General features: G+C 37.2%; 1 protein-coding gene across 1 annotated transcript in view; it reads left to right on the top strand.

Annotated features, from left to right (window-relative positions):
- Positions 1-21,429, top strand: part of TENM3 (teneurin transmembrane protein 3) — a 569,896-nt gene that overhangs the window by 404,514 nt on the left and 143,953 nt on the right. Inside the window, exons 8-9 of the mRNA XM_067551693.1 lie at positions 3,937-4,035; positions 16,267-16,505. Of these exons, the coding sequence (XP_067407794.1) occupies positions 3,937-4,035; positions 16,267-16,505 (338 nt within the window). The remainder of the gene's footprint in view (positions 1-3,936; positions 4,036-16,266; positions 16,506-21,429) is intronic.

The raw sequence follows: 21,429 nt of genomic DNA, 5'->3' as shown, positions 1-21,429 counted from the left end.
AAATTTCCTCTTGTTCAATCAGCAAAACTAAAAGCTGTGAAATATAAAAATAAATTAAGATATTTTTGATCTTCCCCTCTCTCCAAAACCCACATTGTGAATGGCTTTTCAGAAGACTCTTTTTTTTTTTTGTCATGTGTATCACATGATAATTGGGCTTTGGGGATGTCTACGTTTTGAGGACAAGCATTTCCCCCGTGTTCATAATCCTTATTAGTTTTGATTATTGTGAACATGTTGCTCACCCTTGTTTGCCAGACATGTATGAGCCAAACCAGTGCTGCTGTGCAGATCAGCTCATCAGGGAGGGGGCTCTCATAATGTTTTTTCAGTGCTGTAGTCTTTGCCTCTTTGACAAGAGCCTAAGCAGGTAGGTTGTTTCCAAGCTTTATGGTTTAGTGGAGCAAGATAACTCACTTTCTTATTACACACTGCATAGTTTGTCTCTCTTTTATAATTTCTTTATCATTTTGCAAGAGCAAATCAAAAAGGGCAGAATTCCTTTTTAGTTAAAGATTTAGGTGTAAAAAATTTTGTAGCACTTATTAGTACAGAGCTAAATTTACCAACAATAACTAATTAATGCTCACTAAACAGTCAATCAGCACTAATTCACTATTGTCAAATAGACATTTTTTATTAAAGAGAAAAGAAATTTTCCAGTTGTCATCAAACTGAATATGCATAATTGCATTGTAGCTGCCAATAATTGTTTTGACAAATATTTATGAAATATATGTTAACTTCATTGTTTGAAGCCTTTTCAATTATATATGTATAGCAGATTGAACTATAGTCAAATCAGATTTTGACTTATCAAAAACATATAACCTGAAGCTAGACACTACAGTAAGCAGTTTTGTCATTCCAGAGGTTTCAGACAATAAGTTTAAATCTTCCCTGCTAACTTTTTAGGAACAAAACAGGACTTAGCCACTCCATTTCTTACCTTTCTTGAACCCTACTGGATTTTTTTTTTTTTATGATATACATTCGCTGTGGAACAGTATTACACTTGTTTTCACCATGTCCACACTATTTATTAACCATACTAAGAAACCGTTCCCTTACCGAATAAGTGAATGGGGAAGAGCTCACTACTAAGACATTCAGCCTTTTCAGGACAGTCTGTGAATCTGCAATACAGTCATGTGATTCTTGATGTTTGCTTTTATTGTCGTGTTGGCACAGGAAAAAAGCAGACACCTATTTTTCACTGTGTGTGCAAAAAAAAGAGAATATACATTTTAAACAAGGATGCCATTTCCAAACTGGATAGAATATTTTTGCAAAGTACACTTGTCACATCTTTTAAATGTTGCTAATCTAAACATCTAATATCACAGTGTTTGAACATTCAGTTCTTGAACCCTTAAACATGAGCTGAAATGTGAAAATCTCACCTTCTAACCAACACAGCCCTACTGTAGTTTCTCTAATAGTCTCACTTGGTTCGAACTCTTGAGGTGAGGAACGAGTCTTATTTGTCATTGATTTTTCCTTTTTTAGTTAAGATCCCCTATAGAGTGTGATTCTCAGGCTCAATTTCAACTATATTAACTTTATCTGGGTTAGGTCTCTGCCTTTATCTGTTTCTCTATATAGTGATTTGTTTCATTTCTAGCAATTATTTTAGTTTATGCCAATGCTCAGCTTTTTTTTACCTAATTTAGATGCCCTGTGATTTTTCACAACTGTCATTTAAAGACAGAAAACATGAAAGTCAATTGTATGTAGATAACCATCTTTCTTTCTCTTTAGGCACAGGCTGGTGATGTCTGATTAGTGAATGACATATGACTCAGTCCTGTGAACAGCTCAATAGTGTGTAGGCTGCTTTAGTGTATATGTACATGAGAAAGGGATGAATGCGGAAAGGGGTTTTAGTTTTAGCATCTAGCCTCTTGGAGAAGTTCTCATTTTGATTTTGAAGTTGGATTTCTAGATATATATTCTATAAAGTTGGATTCATTTTTAAATTTAACAAAATAATTGTGGTTTTGTTATTTTTATCTTCTGCCAATATTTGTAGTGTAAACACTGTTGTTACTGATTAAATGCTCAAACTGTGAGGTGACTGGCCAATAACATCCAGCAGGGATTCCTGGCTTTTTTATATAAAGGATTCTCTTTCCTTAAAGTTTTATGAGGACCTAAAACCATGAGTAACTCCTTTTCTCTCTCCACACTCCCTTTATATGAGATTACTGAGAGTAAGCAACAACTAACTTTGTTCTGTTGAGGGTAAATAAAATCTTTTTTTTTTTTTATTTTAATTTCTGATTTGCTGCCCCCTCCATGAATTCTTTTTGGGGCATTTGGCAACCTGGAATATTTGCCTCTTTTCCATCTCCTCCTGTGTGTATGGTCAGCTGTAGGAGCAATATACCTGCTGGCAAAAACAGAATAATTTTTGAAGGAGTATAGTATCAGGGCTGTACCAAGTAACTCTCCACTTTTGTCTTTGGACCCCTTGTTGGGAAGCCCAGATCTAAAGAAATTGTACAGCTCGTTAACTGCATGTTTCTCAATACAAATGTAGGCTAAATTGTTTAGTAGTTACTTATTAGGTGTTAATAAAATGGTTCATTTGTAGTCCTTTAATAAAAGATTTATTAACATCCTACATTATGCTGAATGCCTTCTTGAGTATTGATAGTTCATTAGTTATGTTTCCATAGGTTTTACCTTGTAGCTTGATAAATGCTTTGCAAATTATTAATATATGAAATTGCATATTGAATTACTTCTTCCTTAATACTTTTTGTCTTTTAAATATCTGAATGTACTAAACCTCTTTAAAGCAAGGTCACTTGATTATATATCTTAGGGAAACAGAGAAGAAAAAATAAGTTTAAATTCTTACATCTCATTAGAGCAAAATTAACTCTTTTCTCAGTAATTTTTCCAAGCAGTATTTGGGAATTTTAAACACTAAGCTGAATTTATGTGCACGGGAAAATTCCCATGCTCCATTTCTGAAATGTAGCTCTTAGAATTCTGTAATTTTATCCAACATCTATATTAAGGTGTGCATGAGTCAAAGAACCTCTTTGACTCATGATTAGTTGAACTTGCTATATTAGAAGTTTAATGTGTCAGAGAAGGTGGAATTGTATTTTGTCTAATGGACTGTGAACATCTCACTTTTAGGCAGGCCAAGAAACTAAACACAATTTTTATAGTTATTTGTTAATGTTGTATTGTCCTTTTTTGGGCTTCAGTTATAATTAAAAAGGAAACAAGTGGGAACCTTACATTATATTAAATTAATTATCTGCTAATTTTATTGTGGAGAAGAAAAAGAAAATTGGTGCAGAAATAATCAATGACTGGCAAATATTTCCACACCTTTGAAGCATTTAATTAAAGCACTAATAGTCTAAAAGGTGGCACTGCAAAAAATTGCCTAGATATATCATTTCCAAAGCGGTCAAACTAGATCAAGACTTCTTTTAAGATTGTGAAGGTTTTAGGAAATGTTCAAGCATGATGAAGTATTTCTACTACTGAACAAGAATGTGTTTTTATTGGGGTGATTTCTAGTTAAACTAATGCCTTTAATATTGATTAAGACACTGACAAAAGGTGTATTAATCATTTGTAGGGAAGCCTTATATAAAGGCTGACTTCTCCAGAAGTGCAAAATACTGGAGGAAAAAGGACATAAGTCTCTAAGAGCAGATAGTTGATGTGCTTGATCCAATAATACAATGTCCAATTCAGTGAAATTCATGATAACTTAAGTCAGCTTCCCAGTTCTTTTTATGTGAACTTGAACAAATTGGATAAGCTGTATTCATGATTTACCTCCATTTACATAATTTTAAGTAAAGTTGCTAGCATTGCTTTCGATGATTTTTAAAAAGTACAGTCTCCTCAATTTGAAAACTTTCAATCTAATTTCCTGTTTTTGTATCTTATCTCTGTATGTAGAAAATTAGGAAATCAAGCAGTTCTTGCAAATGGTCATGACAACCTTATAGAGATGGATGTGTTTACTCCAACATGCCACGATAGCAGTTATGGGGATGGGTACGTGACTCTAAGTGTTCATATGATGCTAGCTGTTGACACAGAAGGAAAGATGTGACTTCAAAATCTGATTAAATTACCGAAATATCATTTGGGATAATCTCTCATTTTATGTTTCCATTTTTAAAATTACATTAAATTTTAAGCTATTGTTGTTTTTATTATTTTATAAATAAAAGTACATTAAGCTCTGAATGCCAAATTTTGTGAGCTTATATTTAAGAAAATGAGTGTCTGATGGAAACTGTGGGTACACAGCTTCCAGAATCAGGCCCTTAATCGATCAGATACTTATTATTCAGCTGCTTTTATTAAATAAATATTATGAAAGGTAATTACAGTAAAACCACTGATCAAAGAGGAAGAACTTCCAATATTAAAAATTACACTTTTAATTTTTGCATTAACTTTTTTAAGCATCCTGTGTAAAATCTCAGCTGCTAATAAATACGTCTGGTAATAGAGACTTCCATGTAGGTGAAAATGTAAAGTAAATTTCTCAATACATTTCTAAATATTTTTCTCTATACAGTTTTTCCATATGTACTTAAGTTTTTATATTAATACACATTTTCTATTTGGATTACATTTCTGCAGTGCTGACAATTTATTGCCACATAATGCAGTATATTTAGATTCAAGCCCCATAAAAGAAATGCCTGACAAAGGAACACAGCTTCTAATGAACGCAACGTTACTCAATAATACAAAGAGGTGAATTTCAGAAATAAACTATTAATAATAAATCTGTTCTGTTGTCTTTTTGTTAACGATATGTTTAAAACAAAACCTCGCACGTCCAAATTTTGATACCCTCACTCATTTTGTGTGTCATCTTACTCTGAGAATTTTTATATTCACTAATTAGTTATTAAGGATTAGATACTGAGCCCCTTACTCAGACCTTATATTTGTCACGTCACTGATTCAATCAGTGACGTGACAAATATAAGGTCTGAGTAAGGGGCTCAGTATCTAATCCTTAATAACTAATTAGTGAATATAAAAATATTCCACTATAAGTGAATTTACTTCTACTTCCAACAGCCCTTTTAATTCCCAGTTAGTCTAAGATTAACATCGATATGATAGTTGTGTATTAAATTTATCTAATTTTTTAATCAAATTTGAAAAGATTGCAAAAAGCCACCATAAATTCCTAAGATTTTTCTGGTTTTTTAAACTAAACGTGTGAATGTACTATACTTATTTTAAAAATAAAAAAAAAATTTAAAAAAGTGGGGGGTCGGGAGGTAGAAATGCTGCTGTTTCCTCTAGATCAATTACTACACAATGCTGATTCAGATGCATAACAGCTAACTAGCAGACTTAATAAAAACATGCAGATTCATATTATATACGTTTGTAATGGACACCGCAAATGCATGTATTTGGCAAATGGAACTAAGTTATGTGAAATTTCTGTTAGCTGATACTAATTCAGGTAACATAGCAATAAAATGTATCTTGTTTGTAAGCTTTTCATTTTTAAAATTACTCTAGCAGGGATCACCTCCTGGTGTGAAAGTTGTCCAAATATAATAACACATCAGTTCAAAAGCATAATAGATTTGAGACTACAGTATGCTATCAGCATGAAGATGCAGTTTATCAACCACACTAACGCACTGTGTCACAGCTAGAATCATTATATATTTGTTCTTTTGTTTTCATGTTGTGTGTATTATTTACATTATAATATGCTGTTCCTTGAGGATTGCTTAACTTTGCTATTTTTTATTTGGCCGATGAAGAGCATATTAATATAATGAAGTTGAAATAAAAATAAAAAAGACATTCTAAAGTAAAAGTTATAAGGATTCATGTGCCTAGTGTTTAGTAATAGAACCTTATATGATTTCCAGAGTGCACAGTTGATTAAATATTGTACAACAGTTTCAAATCTCAAAGTGCATCTTATTGTTATGTACAATTTGCTTTACCTTGGGGCACTATTCTAATTTCGGGCATGTGAATACATAGCACTATGTATCTTGTGAAATAAGCTTACCATGGTTTTGTGTGAAGGACCTGTTCTTGCTCTTTAAACTGATCTAATCTGATACTCTCTCCACGAGTTATCTAAATCCCAAAATTTGAGTACACAGGGAAGATTCAACATCAGTATGAGATTTCATAACAGTTTCTATTTTAGCCTCCCATTTATATGATGTCTCATAATTTTCTAAAACCTTCACCTTTTGGGTCAAAATGTTCCTGTTCTCCCTAAAAGTGATTTTTATTTATTTCTTTATTTTTGCATATAGGTTAGGCTGGTAGCACAGTCTATTATTGAGGTTGCCTGACGCTTCCTATTTTAAGATCCTATTTTCAGTTGATGGTCATTTTGTTTAATGGTTTAATGGTTTGGGCTGAAATCTGGCATGTTGGGTATCTACCGCAGGCTGATTTTTATTTATTTATTTCAACCAAAATGATTCAACCATTTCAAGAATGAGACTAAGGAAAAATTTGCCCATTTAAAAAAAAAAAAAAAGTTGAAAAACTTTTTCTTTGAGACACTTTAGTGGTCCCATACTTTTGAGCAGGGACTCGAAATTTGGTTGGGGGGAGAGGGAAGGTAGCCTTCTGTCATCCCTGTCAAAATTCACCCAAATTTGCTCAAGTTGTTAGCTTCTGAAAAATCTCAGTTTTTGCGTGCTCAGGAGAGACTTGCTAGAGTTTTGCAGCTTAATTCCCCAAAGATTCAACCTGTACTGAGCTTGGTCCACCCTCAGGCTAAGCAGGACTTTCCCTACAATTGCAGTTCCCAGTTGTTCCATGCTGTGCTGAGTCTGGATCTGGGCAGCAGAACTGAAAGAAGGGGGAGCCCTTCTCTACTATGTTCCCAATGCCACTTCGTGCTCACACCCAGGCAGCATGGAAAAGGAAGTCATATCAACAGAATTCATAGGAGACAAGAACTGAACCAAAACCAGGAGCCAAGGCTGGTAGCAGAGAAAGAGGAAAAATGGGACTGAAAGTTGCAAGAGGAGACTGGGACTGTCTTGTCAAGGAGACTGGTAGCCAGCAGATTGGAATGGGTTGAGCAATGAACCTGGAACTGGGACCCAGTCGGTGGGTGGAGACTAAGATCAAATGAGGAACCAGAAGGGGAGACTTGAACTGGCTGGGCAAGGAGAGCGGGACCTTGTGGTCACAGAAAGGAGGTGAGGGAGAGGGTAGACAGATCAGGCAGGACACCAGGGTACAGGGTGAGAACTAGGACTGGCCAGGCAAAGAGACTGAGAAAAGAAGCCCCATGGTGATGGATAGGACACTGAGATTGGACAAAGGGCATAGCAGGGGAGACTGGGAAAGCTGAAGCACATACACAGAGTGATACAGGTACTGAGTGTCTTGGATTTCTGATAAACACAGATATATGATGCAATATAGAATTTCATGCTAATATGTGGCAATGTATTAATAATAAAACAAAAGGTAGCCATTTAAAAAAACCGTAATGAGTAAGGAAATAATGAAGAAGTCATAAAATTCTATTTTATAGAAGTAGTAGTAGTAAATATCTAGTAAGCATTCGACAGATGCTTACTGATTATGGACATCATAATTATTGATAATATCCATGGCTTTTTCACTCTATTACAAGGTAGAACAAATTAGTTATAACTAAGAAAAGAAGAAAAATTCATATTGTAAAACTTGAAGTATAAAATGAAAACTCATGAGCACTTTTAGTATATTAATACTATTATCCAAAACAAATTCACTTTATTTGTTTTGGTTGGTTTGTTTGTTTGTTGAAAGGAAGTCCTGAAGAATTATTAAAACTGTTTTATTAATTATTAAAATTATTAACTCCTGCACCTGATAATGTTATAGTATTTTACTTCACCAACTTAACTTTTATTGCTATAATATAAAGAGCCACAGTATACTATAAATATACTATCCTATACAATATAAAGACCCACACTGTTAATGTGTTACAGGTCTGCACTGTATGAAAGAATATTGTGTTAAATGCATAGGACATCTTTCCCTTGTAAGGAAGGAAGGAAGAAAGGAACAACAATGGGCAGGTTGATATGATACACAGTGAAACCCTTTCATTCTTTATTATTTTCTTTTTTGTCATAGTCCTTGCCTTGAGCAGTGTCTTGGATAGTGTTAAATAATGCTGCTGCTGCTATCTGATCCCAGAATGTATGCTATTTCCCATCAAAAGTAGTTTTGAGTTTTGCCTGTTAGGAAGCAGAGGCTTTAGCTTCTTTGTTCACAAAATTTATTTTATTTTATTTTAATTAGAATAGTCCCTTGTCCTAGTCCATGTAGCTGGTCCCAGATCTTGGAAAAATAGCAGTTTGGCCCTTTAAATTCTGTTTTTTTCATACTACATACAGCAAGCAGAATTCTGGAGATAGCATTAAAATGATATTTCTTCCTAATATTGTAATACAGGAATGAGTAATATTGTACTCCTATGAATGCTATATGATTTATAGCGGATAAATACAGTGATAGGATTTTCTTCTGTATATAGGGTATGAGCTTTTGATACAAGATTTTCATAAAAGAAAGCAGTTCTGAATCACCTTCCCTTTGATGAACACCTACCACTTACTTTTCTGAATCTTACTTGGTTTAACTATTCTCATTGATGGTCTGAACCATACTATCCTTGAATGGTTTTGTAATCTGTCCTCATAGTTCAGAAGATGCAATTTTCAATTAATTTGATCTTGCTGTCCAACTCCTGCACTTTTTCATTACTTACTTTTTTTCCATCCTGGCTTGCAGTTTAGTAAATTTAGCTGAAGTTCCCTCAATTTTGTTTTCCACAGAGGAAGTGGCAGCACAGAGAATATCTTGTTGGGAGTGACACCAGTCCAGTATTCCTTGGACAAAAAACTCCTGTGTCTAAATGTCAGCAGGTACAGGTAATCATGTGGTGCTGAGAGAGGCCTTAGATTCACACACATCTTAATTATTTATTTTATTTTACTTCTGTTCATATGTTCATATTTCCAGATTCAGCATCTAGGAGGATTTTGATGACATATTTTGTTTTTCATTCTTTCATTCAGTGAAAGAAACTTTTAAAAAGTACCTGCTATTAATAAAATAAGCAGGAGTGCTCAGCTATTTCACGTGCCAACTAAGTCCTTGCCCCCAAGAGTTAGTTTTTATGAAATAACAAATATTTTAAGTACAGTAGAGCTGTGACAAATCTGTGTTTTGGAATTGCTGGATACTAAAAACTTGAGCCCCTAAAATGATCAAATATCAGCTTAAGTTTTTAATAGAAATATACTTTACATAATAATAAAAATGGAGGGTTTTTACTTTCAAAAGTGAATTGATTCATTTAATAAAACACTAGATAGCATTACTTTGTGATGTGCCAATGTTTTTATTAGAATTCTGCGGTCTAAAAGTTTTAATAAAATATTTAAATTGTCACTTGCAGGCAAATCCAGTAAGTGCTTGTAAGATAATCAATTTTAAAATGAAGATCTGCAATTATAGATGATATAAGCTTTCTGTGAGATGAGACAGACTATAATTTGCTGTTTAAGTCAATGCCTGGTCAAGTATTGCAAACACTGTTTAGTCTTTAGAAATTAGTTGCTCCAATACCTTCCCGATGAACATGTTATAAAAGCCTAGGCAGGTGGATAAAATCAATTGTGGGCAAATTATATTCCAAGAGCACAAGGCTTTCCACACTATCTAGAAACAGCCTGGATTTGTTGTCAGACATAGCATCCTTCCATCTCATAGGAAACACTAGTTAGTAGGGTTCAGAGAGAAAAAAAAAGTCAGTGCACAAGATGTGGAAATCTGATAGTGTTATACTTTCAGTATTTAACATTTTGAGTTAACACACCTGGAGAGACTGCAACGACATTAACCTAGTAACGCCACTCATTAGAAATGGAGGAATCCAAATGAATTTTCTTCACCAAGAGCTGTTCTTTTGTCTTTATATCACCTCTTTTCGGTATTTTTTGCCTGACATTCTTCAGCCAGTCTGTGCGTGTGGCCAATCTGGTATTGTAGTGTTGTGATTTAGAGCAGAAGGGAGACGAGCCTAAAGTGAGAAACCACACTGTGTGCTGCCTCAGACTCCACAGTGCTGCTCAAATACAAAAGATAGAATTTTCTTTTATTGCCTTGATGCCTGAGGTAGACTGTCAGAGCCTTGACAGCTGGCACCATCAGAGATATGCAGGCATCTCCCAAGTTTATCTGTGGGATTAACTCCTCAAAGGACTTGAGAATTTGGATCAGAGTCTTTGCTAGGCTCTGCTGTACCAACACCACCATCTCAGCTTTCACTTTCTCTGAGAAGAAAGCGATCAGAGACTGACTGTTCTCTACCAAGTTTTTGTAGCATAGAATATGTGGAGTTCTGTTTGAAAGCTTAAACACCATTTCCATTTTGTGCCTTTGGAGCCTAGAAACAACAGCAGAAGAATATTTAAAATGGCAGATCAGTCTCTACCAAGTTAAATGCATGTTTTGCATGAACATTTGTTTTTAAAACAGCATTATTAGATAATGCTGTAGAGTGTGCTTTGGGCACCCAAAGCAACACACATTAACACACACAAAAAAACTTTCACCATTTTTCTGTCATTAAGAATATAAGAATGGCCATACTGGATCAGACCAATGGTCCATCTTAGCCCAGTATCCTTTCTTCCGACAGTGGCCAGTGCCAAGTACTTTAGAAGGAATGAACAGAACAGGCAATCATTGAGTGATCCATCCCCTATCACCCACTCCCAGCTTCTGGCAAACAGAGGCTAGGGACACTCAAAGCATGGTGTTGCATCCTTGACCATCCTGGCTAATAGCCATTGATGGAACTGTCCTCTATGAACTTCTCTATTTCTTTTTTTGAACGCTATTATATTATTGGCCTTCACAACATCTCCTGGCAATGAGTTGCACAGGTTGACTGTGCATTATGTGTAGAAGTATTTCCTTTTGTTTGTTTTAAACCTGCTGCCTATTAATTTCATTGGATGACCCATAGTTCTTGTATTGTGAAGGAGAAAATAACATTTCCTTATTCACTTTCTCCACATCAGTCAAGATTTTATAGATCTCGTCATATCCCTTCTTAGTCATCTCTTTTTCCAAGCTGAAAAGTCCCAGTCTTTTTAATCTCTCCTCATATGGAAACTGGTCTATACCCCTAATTACTTTTGTTGCCCTTTTCTGTATATTTTCCAATACTAATATATATTTATTGAGATGGAGTGACCAGATCTGCATGCAGTATCATGGGCAGTAGTGGGTATAAGAGGTCGGGGGAGGCTAAGCCTCCCCATCAGCCACCGCCTGAAGCTCCTGCTCCATCTCTCTACCCTGCCCATGTTCCTCCCCTGCTCTCCCCAAGCCTCACTCCCGCTTGGCCCCCTTCCCCGAGGCTCCCCCCTGGATGAGCAGCGCAACCTCTGCTAGCCCCAGGGCCAGCTCCCTGCAGCCAAGTGTATCCCCCTGGGGTGGCTGAGCCTGCAGGAAACTTCCCAGCTCTGGAGCCCTCTTTGCCGGACTTGTAACCTCCTGCTGGCCTCACACCTGGGCCCAGCAGCTCCAGGGTGGAAACTTCAGGGGAGGGGGCTGAGCAGGAGATGGACCTGGGACGGAGCGTGGGCAGGACTTTGGGGTAGGGGGCAGTGCCATAGTCCAACCTCCCCAAAGGCAGGAGTCACATGCTGCCCATGTGCTGTATTCAAGATGTGGGTGTACCATGGATTTATATAAAGCCATTACGATATTTTCTCTCTTATTATCTATCCCCTTCCTAATGGTTCCTAACATTCTGTTAGCTTTTTCATTGCTGCTGTACATTGAGCGGATGTTTTCAGAGAACTATCCACAATGACTTAAAAATCTCTTACTTGAGTGGTAACAGCTAATTTGGACCCCATTGTTTTGTATGCATAGGTGCGATTATGTTTTCCAATGTGCACTACTTAGCATTTACAAACATTGAATTTCATCTGCCATTTTCTTGCCCAGTCACCCAGTTTTGTGAGATCCTTTTGTGAGATCCTCTTGGCATTCTCCTTTGGATTTAACTATCTTGAGTAATTTTGTATCATCTGCAAATTTTGCCACTTCACTGTTTATCCCTTTTTCCCACTAATTTATGAATATGTTGAACATCACTGATCCCAGTACAGACCCTTGGAGGACACCACTACTTACCCCTCTCCAATCTGGAAACTGACCATTTATTCCTACCCTTTGTTCGTGTCTTTTAACCAGTTAATGATCCATGACTGCTTAGAGTTATCTTAAGAGCCTTTGGTCAGGGACCTTGTCAAAGGCTTTCTGAAAGTCCAAGTACACTATATCCACTGGATCACCCTGGTCCACATGTTTGTTGACTCCCTCAGAGAATTCTAATAGATTGGTAAGGCATGATTTCCCTTTACAAAAGCCATATTGACTCTTGTGTTCATCTGTGTCTGATCATTCTGTTCTTTACTATAGTTTCAACCAATTTGCCTGGTACTGAAATTGTGTGTGTAATTGCTGGGACTGCCTTTTGGAATCTTTTTTTAAAAATTGGCATCAAGCCTCCAGTCATCTGGTACAGAAGATGATTTAAATGATAGATTAGATACCACAGTTAGTAGTTCTGCAATTTCATATTTGAGTTCCTTCAGAACCCTGGGTGAATACCATTTGGTCCTAGTGACATATTACTGTTTCATTTATCAATTTGTTCCAAAACCTCATCTAATGACACCTCAATCTGGGACAGTTGCTCAGATTTGTCAGCTGACAAGGTGTGGGAATCTACCTCACATTCTCTACTGTGAAAAATCATGCCAAAAATTCATTTAGTTTCTCCACAATGGCTTTATAGACTCTCTCAGACTTGGTCAGAAGGGACCATTATGATCATCTAGTCTTCTGCACAATGCGGGCCACAGAACCTCACCCACCCACTCCTGTAATAGACCCCTAACCTATGACTATGTTATTAAAGTCCTCAAATCATGGTTTAAAGACTTTGAGGTACAGAGAATCCACCGTCAAATGCTGGCTAATGCTAGCATCTCTTTCTCACACGGGGTGAAAGTAACCTCAGGTCCTTCTAGCTCTCAGGATGCATACTCCACAGGCTTCTGATCAGAAGCACTCTTTCTTGAGTACTCCTTTAGCACCTTGATTGTCCATTATTTATTTGCTCTTCAGATTCTCTCTTGGCCTGCCTAATTATACTTTTACACTTGACTTTCCTGAGCTTATGTTTCTTTCTGTTTTCTTCAATAGGATTAAACTTCCAGTTTTAAAGGATGCTTTTTTGCCTCAAACCGCTTTTTTTGCTTTGTTGTTTAGCCATGATGGCATTTTTTTTGGTCCTTTTACTATGTTTTTTAATTTGGGCTATACAGTTATTTGAGCCTATATTATGGTGTTATAAAGAAGTTTTCATGCAGCTTGCAGGCATTTCACTTTTTGGACTGTACCTCTTAATTTCTGTTTAACTAGCTTCCTCATTTTTATGTAGCTACCCATTCTGAAGCTCAGTGCTACTGAAGAGGACTTCTTTCGTGTCCCATCACCACCACATTATCTTGGAGAACCATGTGGACCTTGTCTTTGGAATCTATTTTTATCATACATGCCTAGAAAGGAAGAGTCAGCATGGTCCAGTGGGTAGAAGCATTGGGAATGGGTTCTATCTGCGGATCTATAAAATCTTCTGAAGTGCTTTGAGATCTACAAATGAAAGTTGTATTATGGTGGTTGCAATGTGTCTGGTGCCAAATCTCTCTTAATGAAGAACCTTCTTGGAGAAGAGTTAGACAGTAGAGCCATTTTCTTTAGAAAATGAAGGTGGGGGTGTTATAGATCCACAGATCTGCTGTCATTACCAATAGCCATAATATTGTTTGTAAGTGAAGTTCCTTATGCTCTGTATTTCCAGGAATCTTTGGGGTGGATTATTTCAAAGCCAGCCATCTGATCCCAAGGTTCTAATGGCCTATTGGTTTCCCACAGCACAAATCTTTCACAAAGCACAAATCAACTGCCTTTATTTCTTCCAGAGAGTAAAGGAGCAGATTCATTTCTGATATAACGCCAATTTATCTTATTAAATAATTATATTATATTATAATTGCTATAAATAATTTAATGGTGTGTCCACCCTCTATTGCCTTCTCTGATATGCACACTGTATAGATCTGTCTTGCTGTTGGTATTTCTGGCAACAATAAAATTCTGCTCCTTCTTAACCCAGTTGGTGATGATTTACAAGCTTCTAGAAGCCTCATTTGAACATGTTATCTCAGAGCTGATGTAGACTGGTATTCTCCCCAGAAATTTCAATTAAATATGTAGTCAGCTTTAGCATGATGATTGGCTCATGGAGGGAGTCCTAAATTTCGCTTTATTTTTTCCTCTAATTATGCCTACAACTTTTTTGGGCAGGCTTGCAAAACAATTCTTTCTTTACATCCACAATCCCACAAATGGAACCACTTCCTGTGTCCATGATCACATGTTAGTAGGGTGATATCCACAAACATAAACTGAGGATTATGAAATGATTCTTTAGAATACATCAAAAATGAAATTGCCTACATTTGCCAAAAGTTACCATGCTGTTATATTTGAGATGCTGCTGTTTTCCCTGTATCACAGTTTAAAGTAATTGCACCTGTATCCCCCTTCTCCGTGGTTCACTCTTGGAGTGTCCAGTCAGGTCCTGGGTCTCTGGCCATTACCTGTCTCTAGGCAGGGACCGTTGCCCCATTCCCTTCTGACCAGGGTTTTTTGGAAAGGCACGGCTTGCTGTCTTACATTGTAATGTCACCAGCAAGCCAGTCTGTGTAAATGTCCAGCACCTGTGCATAACTTTTTCTCCAAGGGCTATGAACAGTATATTACCAGCACTTGCAAGTTACCATTAGGGATGTAATAATTGTTTAATTAACTATCCATTTAAACGTCTAAAAATAGAACGTTTAAACTGTTAAACATTAACTTACCCTGCAGTTGCAGAAGTAGGTGGAGGGGGAGCCAACAGGCGGTGACAACTCTGAGCATCTCCTCCTGTTGGCTTGGCCCCACTGAACTGACGCAGAGTTACCGGCTCTGCCAGCCAGGTGCTGGCATCGTCAGCGATCTAGCTCTGCCTGAGGTTGCTGGAGGAGACGGAGGCGGCCTGTCCATGAGGGCCTACGTGCGTGATTGCAGAGCCACAGCTGGGCAACTCTCGCTCTGCGGGGAGGCTCCCCCCAGGGGTTAACCTTTAAACTAGTTATTAAATGGTAAGACCACTGCTTAGCGTTTAAACATTTAGCCACTTACATCCCTAGTTACCACACAGCTCTTTTTAAGCAAGCTCATTTGTTCTTAAGGTAAAATCATTACAGAGAAAATGTAATGAACGTACCCGGAGTCACTCATTAGTCTTGGGTCCATGTAGACCAAAGCATTCCAACCCTTTTGCGAGGATTGTGAGGCTCCTTGGACAAAAGGTATTGTTCATTAGTTAGATCAGAAAGAAGGCCCTGGATCGGTTCAAGCTCATCCTTTTATACCAAAAGCCCTTTCATTGTCTCCTACTCTCTGGAAAACTCAGCTTGAAACCAGTACATTTCACCACCCCAGGTGATGCTTCTCTGGGGGAGTTTACAAATCCCCAAGGTAATCACCTCCACTGTTTTTAGTTCCTGGAGGAACTAATTCTCACCCATGAAACAGAACACAGTCATACATGGAAGCACTCATACATTTAAGACAGTGGTCCTTTCACAAAGATACTGCATGGGGTTTCAATATCTGTCACAACTTGTATTTAGAGTAAGAAACAATTGTGATACAGGTGTGGTATCTGGAAAACATTGACTTTTTAATGGCTATCACTGTAGTATGTGACATGGTTTTGTATTATAGGACTAGGACAAAAGAATTCTAGTCCACACTTGTCAGAGACTTTGGCAAGAACTTTGCTAGCAACCTTGCTTATATTACTGTAGTTAATATGATTCTGGCTCCACTGTGGACAGTGTGTGTATCACTAATATTTTCACTTTTACTTTAAAAAGAAAGATGTATTTTGTGTTTGTGTTGTGCAATGTATTGCTTTCAAGAAACTATGTAGATTGAAAAAATTGTAAGATATTAAGAAAAAAAGTCAAACAGCTGTAAGGAGAACCAGAAATGTCACTGCCTGTCCCATTCATTTTTTTATGATTGTTTTAATATAATATTTTTCTTCCACAGGCATTTCTTATTCAAAACAGGAACAGGGACAACACCATTGTTCAGTACCGCAACACCAGGTTACACAATGGCATCTGGCTCTGTTTATTCCCCCCCTACTCGGCCACTGCCTAGGAATACCCTATCAAGAAGTGCTTTTAAATTCAAGAAGTCTTCAAAGTACTGTAGCTGGAAATGTACTGCGCTCTGTGCTGTAGGAGTCTCAGTTCTACTGGCAATACTACTATCCTACTTTATAGGTAAGTTCCAGTTTGTATGATTATCGTTACCATAAATCTGGATGTCTGGTTATAGATGGACTATAACCAACTGTACAATATAAAGCTATATTTTATCAGTGGTTTATAGTAAGAGCATAAACCTTCAGAACAATTTAATTGAAACTCTCATTCTTTAGATGGAATCTAAAAGAACTGAGTACTTTGCAAATATTTTTCAGCAGAATAGCAGTTGAAATACCTTTAAAAAAAAACAAAACTATAAATCAGAAATTGTTTTATCCTTTTAAGATATATAAAATATAAGCTATAAAAAGCCTGTAATCATACATAATTTCCAGCATGTGTATTGTATATTCTCTTTTCCTTCCCATCACACATAACTTATTAAATTGTATCATGTATTTGTATTTATATAGTGAACAAAAGATTACTAAACACTTTAAATTGTGAGCAGAAGCAAGTATTTATTATCAGTCTAAACAGACGACATATGGTTAAAACAGTGGGAAAAATAATGTAACACACGTTTTTTCCTCTGTCTGTCCTATTTGAAAATGATTTTATATTTTGCCTACTTATTTGTTAAATTCCCTTTCCCAATTTTTTTCCTGTGATTTGTTTTATTATTTTTTTATTATTATTATTATTTTTTATCATTTAAATTATTTCTTCTTTCTTGCCATTTCCCTGTTTGGGGTCAGTGAGTTTTATAGCCTTCTTCCAAAACTCACCTAGCTGTCGTGTAAATTGGTGTCTCTAAAATCTGCTGATATCTGGTCCATATAGCAAGTCTTTGGCCTCTCCTTTGGTCATTTTCCATCCACGATCATTGCAAGGGCCATCCTACCAATATAACTCTTAGGTCTCCACTGAACATGTCCCTACCAATGTAGCCTAGCTTCCCTCAACTTGTCTTCAATTGGGGCAACCGGCATTAGACACCTCACAATCTCATTTCATTTCCTGTCAGAGTGTCCAGCCGTTTGACCATCTCGGCATCTTCATTTTTGTAGTGGAGAGCATACTGACTTCTTTTTTGGTGGCAGGCCAAGTCTCTGTTCCATACGATAGGATGGGTCAAATTACAGTTTTATACACTCTACCTTTTAATTTTATTGGCATCTTTTTATCACAGAAAACTGGGGTCAGCTCCCATCCTTTGCACCAAGCAACTTTGGTACAGTGCCAGGCATCACTCAGGAAGGCACCATTGTCAGCAACCATTGATCCTAGGTATTTAAATTCTTTCACTCTTCTAAGCTCTCTGCCTGTATTATCCTTTATAGTGGGTCCTCCTCCCTCAGTTACTAAAGCCTCAGTTTGACTGATGCTCACCGTAAGTCCTGCCTGCCCAAAACTCTGTTGCCCTCACAATCTTCAGCACCTATCTCTAACGATACGTCTACACTGCAAAAAAACACACACAGCAGCAAGTCTCAGAGCCCATGTCAACTGACTTGGGCTCATAGGGCTTACACTAAGGGGCTAAAAATAGCAGTGTAGATGTTCCCACTCAAGCTGGAGCACAGGCTCTGAGACTTTCCCTTTTTGCCAAGTTTCAGAGCGTGGGCTGCAGCCCGAGTGGGAACATGTACACTGTTGTTTTTAACCCCATAGTGCAAGCTCTGCAAGCCAGAGTCAGGTGACCCAGGTTGTGAGACTTGCTGCCACAGGATTTTTTTTATTTTTGCAGTGTAGACATACTGTAAATCATCAGAGAACCACACATTCCAAGATTGCTCTGTTCGTATATTCTCACTTATCACACCCATGACAACTGCAAACAAAACAGGGGCTCCAGCTGAGCCCTGATGCAAGCCAATGTTTATTGGAAATTCTCTGCCGTAGCCCCATTTGGTTTTGACTACGGTTGTCACTCCATCTTACATATCCTGGATAAGACAGACATATCCTTCTGGCACACCTTTCCTTAACAAACACCACCAAGCTAATCTCTTGATATACAATTGTATGACTTCTCAAAATTCACAAAGACCCAATTGCCTTCTCTTTTCTCTGAATTTTTCCATGAGGATTTGTACAAATAAGGCATCAATTTTACTCCTTCCTGGCATAAATTAATGCGGACTGTTCCAAATTTCAGCTGTTCCACACAGATGCTTTTCAATAATCTTCTCCCATGCTTTCATAGCATCCAATATCATCTTAGTTGGGCAGTAATTAGCGCACAGTGCAATATCTCCGTTATGTTTAAAAATAGGGACCACAAAGGTTTTATGCCATTCTTCTGACATTTTCTTTTTTTAAAGTATATCGTTGAACAGACTTGTAAAACACTTGGTGCCTTCCTTTCCCAATAATGTCAGCACATCCTCTGATATTTCATTCAACTTAGGTGATTTTTCCTCTTTCATTTTCCTAAGTGCTTCTACAGTCTCTTCCTCTTGTATGCAATCTATAATGAACCCTGTTCATTAAAGTTAATTTAACAAATATTGAACATTAAGCATTATATAAATTTAGATTCCCATAATTATGGGAGAGTGCTTCTTCTACTAATGTTGTTGAGAAAACTCATCGACTTTGGTGAGAGTTGGATTAGGACCTTAATTATTTTCTGCTACTTCTGTGTCTATGATCAGTTTATGAATATTGGCATCTCTGACGCCCCTGAATTGTTTTATGAGCATTTTCAAGATCTGTGATAAAAACTAGCTTGTCAAGTTAATACAAAAAATTGCGGTTTTTTCTGCAATATGAAGATAGGTAGAACTGAAATTAGTGTCCTGTTTGGTTAATAAGAATTTTAAACCACTGTGATTAGGGAATGATAATTGTCTAACTTTTGAAAGCCATGTTGGTTGCTCTCTGATCCATTTGCCCAGACAAGGGAGGAAAATAGCAAGGGGGAAGTTATTCTTTTTTTATCAGTATACATTAATAATAAAACTCAGAGAGCCTTGTGATCCATAAAACTTCATTGCCTTTGTTGAAACAGGCTTGTTAAATTTCAGTCTAAGCCACAGCATAAACTGTATAAAGCCTTTGAAGTAGTTCTTTCTTGGACTGAAGCCAGCGTGAACAATGCAAGAAATTGGGCTGCTGAGTAATAGGAGAAATTCCTTTCCCCTGTGGCAGAGTACAACTCTCACAACAGCATTTTCAGTCTCCCTGTCAGGTTGGTGACCTTCCTAGTAATCCAGCCCAGGTCTTATGCATGGCAATCCACGCTGTTTCCTAAATTTTGTTTTTTCTTCATTGGGCATATACACTGGTCTGTTTATATTAATAAGTGATTCAGAGCTGGGCTTCTGACATAGAATTTTTTAAACAATGGAGTTAAAACAATCACATTTATAAAACTGCAAGATTAAAAGTGCTCAGTCACAGACTTTTGGTCAGCATATAGTTATTACAATCAAACATCTTTTACATATCAATGTCTGTTTGGAATCTGGGGAAGGGATGGTACAATAATTTGAAGATAATGGATATAATTGCAGTGTTAACATCTGCTAACATTTTAAAGTGGCAGTGTTAGGTTTTAGGCAATATTAAGTGTGAGACATTTCTGTAAGAAGGAGAGACTGGAGAAGAGTGATAAAAATAAAATACCAAGGGCTTGATTCTGAGCCCCAAAGAGCCAAAACACTTATGAGTATGAATGTCACAAAAAGATAACTTTATTGGACTATTCCTCCCATAGGCAAATTCAGAAACGTAAGCATGCCTGTTCACGTATCCCCCAAAAAGGAATGTAACTTTCCAAGAAGAGAGTTTTCAGCTCTACACATTTATTCATATACTCCTATTGAAAACAAGTGAAGCTGTACTATATTTTATGGGCATTAGCTAGTTCATATGCTTCCTGAAATAAACAATGCCCAGGAGCCTCCTTCTATGCATAGTCAACAGGGAGCTCTTTGCCTACTGGTGATATTACACATTTCAGCCAGCTCAGCAAACTGAATGTAAAATCCAGCACCCAGGGACACTCGCTAGAGGATTTTGGCTCCATAAAGCTATGAATGGATTACACTTATTCATATATGTGGTTTTCCCATAGTCTGCATTTAATAAGCCATCCATGTATAATTCCATATAAGTTACTAATATAAAATGGAAATATTCTTCATTTGATTTAACGGTTTCATAGCGCCAAGTGTGAGAGAAAAGGCTAAATGGAAAATTGCTCATAAAAAGTTAGAAAGGACTGCATCATTGTGTGACCTGTTTCTCAGCATATCTAGGGGAGCACATCATGCTCTGACTCATCCCCTGAGGTTTGCAACAGACTAGTGGCATGTCACATCTGTAAAGCCTGTTTGTGACATGTTTTTAACTTCACAGAGAGGCATTGCCACAAGCTATGAAATGCTTAAGCCCGTACTGCAAATATGCCAGTACATATTGATGTGGTCTATAGTATTGCAGATACAAGTAGTCTAATTTGTGGTTATGGCAGTCACAAATGGACACGAGCAAGGAAGAAAGTAATAGACCCCTCCTCTACCAACAGTGATGTAGCGTCTCAATCACCTCCTTCCCAAGAAGGGAGAGAGATGAACTGGACATGTGCATGCTTATTTTTAGTCACTAAAGATCTGGAGTGAAGGAAGTTTGAGATTCCACTGCCCCTGCACAAATTCCACTTCAGATTCAGATTCACTTGCTTCAGATTCTACTGCCCCTGCAAAAACAACATGAAGCACAAGAAACAGTTTGCTAGATCTCATCTCCAGCCCTGCTTAACTGTTCAGTCATACAAACTATAGACTTTATGGAGGTGACCCTGGACTCTATCAATGCCAAAGCATATCTACTGCAGAACAGATTTCCAACTATGGAGGATCTCATCACTCAGCTTCATCTGGGCCTCCAGATGACCGTTTGAACCTCTCTCGTGGCCTCACATGCTTGTACTTATATCACATCTTTTATGAAACTCTTGTCTATGAAGGCTTCCTTTTTGGTTGCCATC

Source organism: Emydura macquarii, unplaced genomic scaffold (genome assembly GCF_026122565.2).
Source record: "Emydura macquarii macquarii isolate MOO-44397 ecotype Brisbane River unplaced genomic scaffold, CSIRO-AGI_Emac_v2 contig_1363, whole genome shotgun sequence".
Classification (NCBI taxonomy): Eukaryota; Metazoa; Chordata; order Testudines; family Chelidae; genus Emydura; species Emydura macquarii.
Note: the sequence above shows the minus strand (reverse complement) of the source record. Positions and strands in the feature narration are given on the sequence as shown.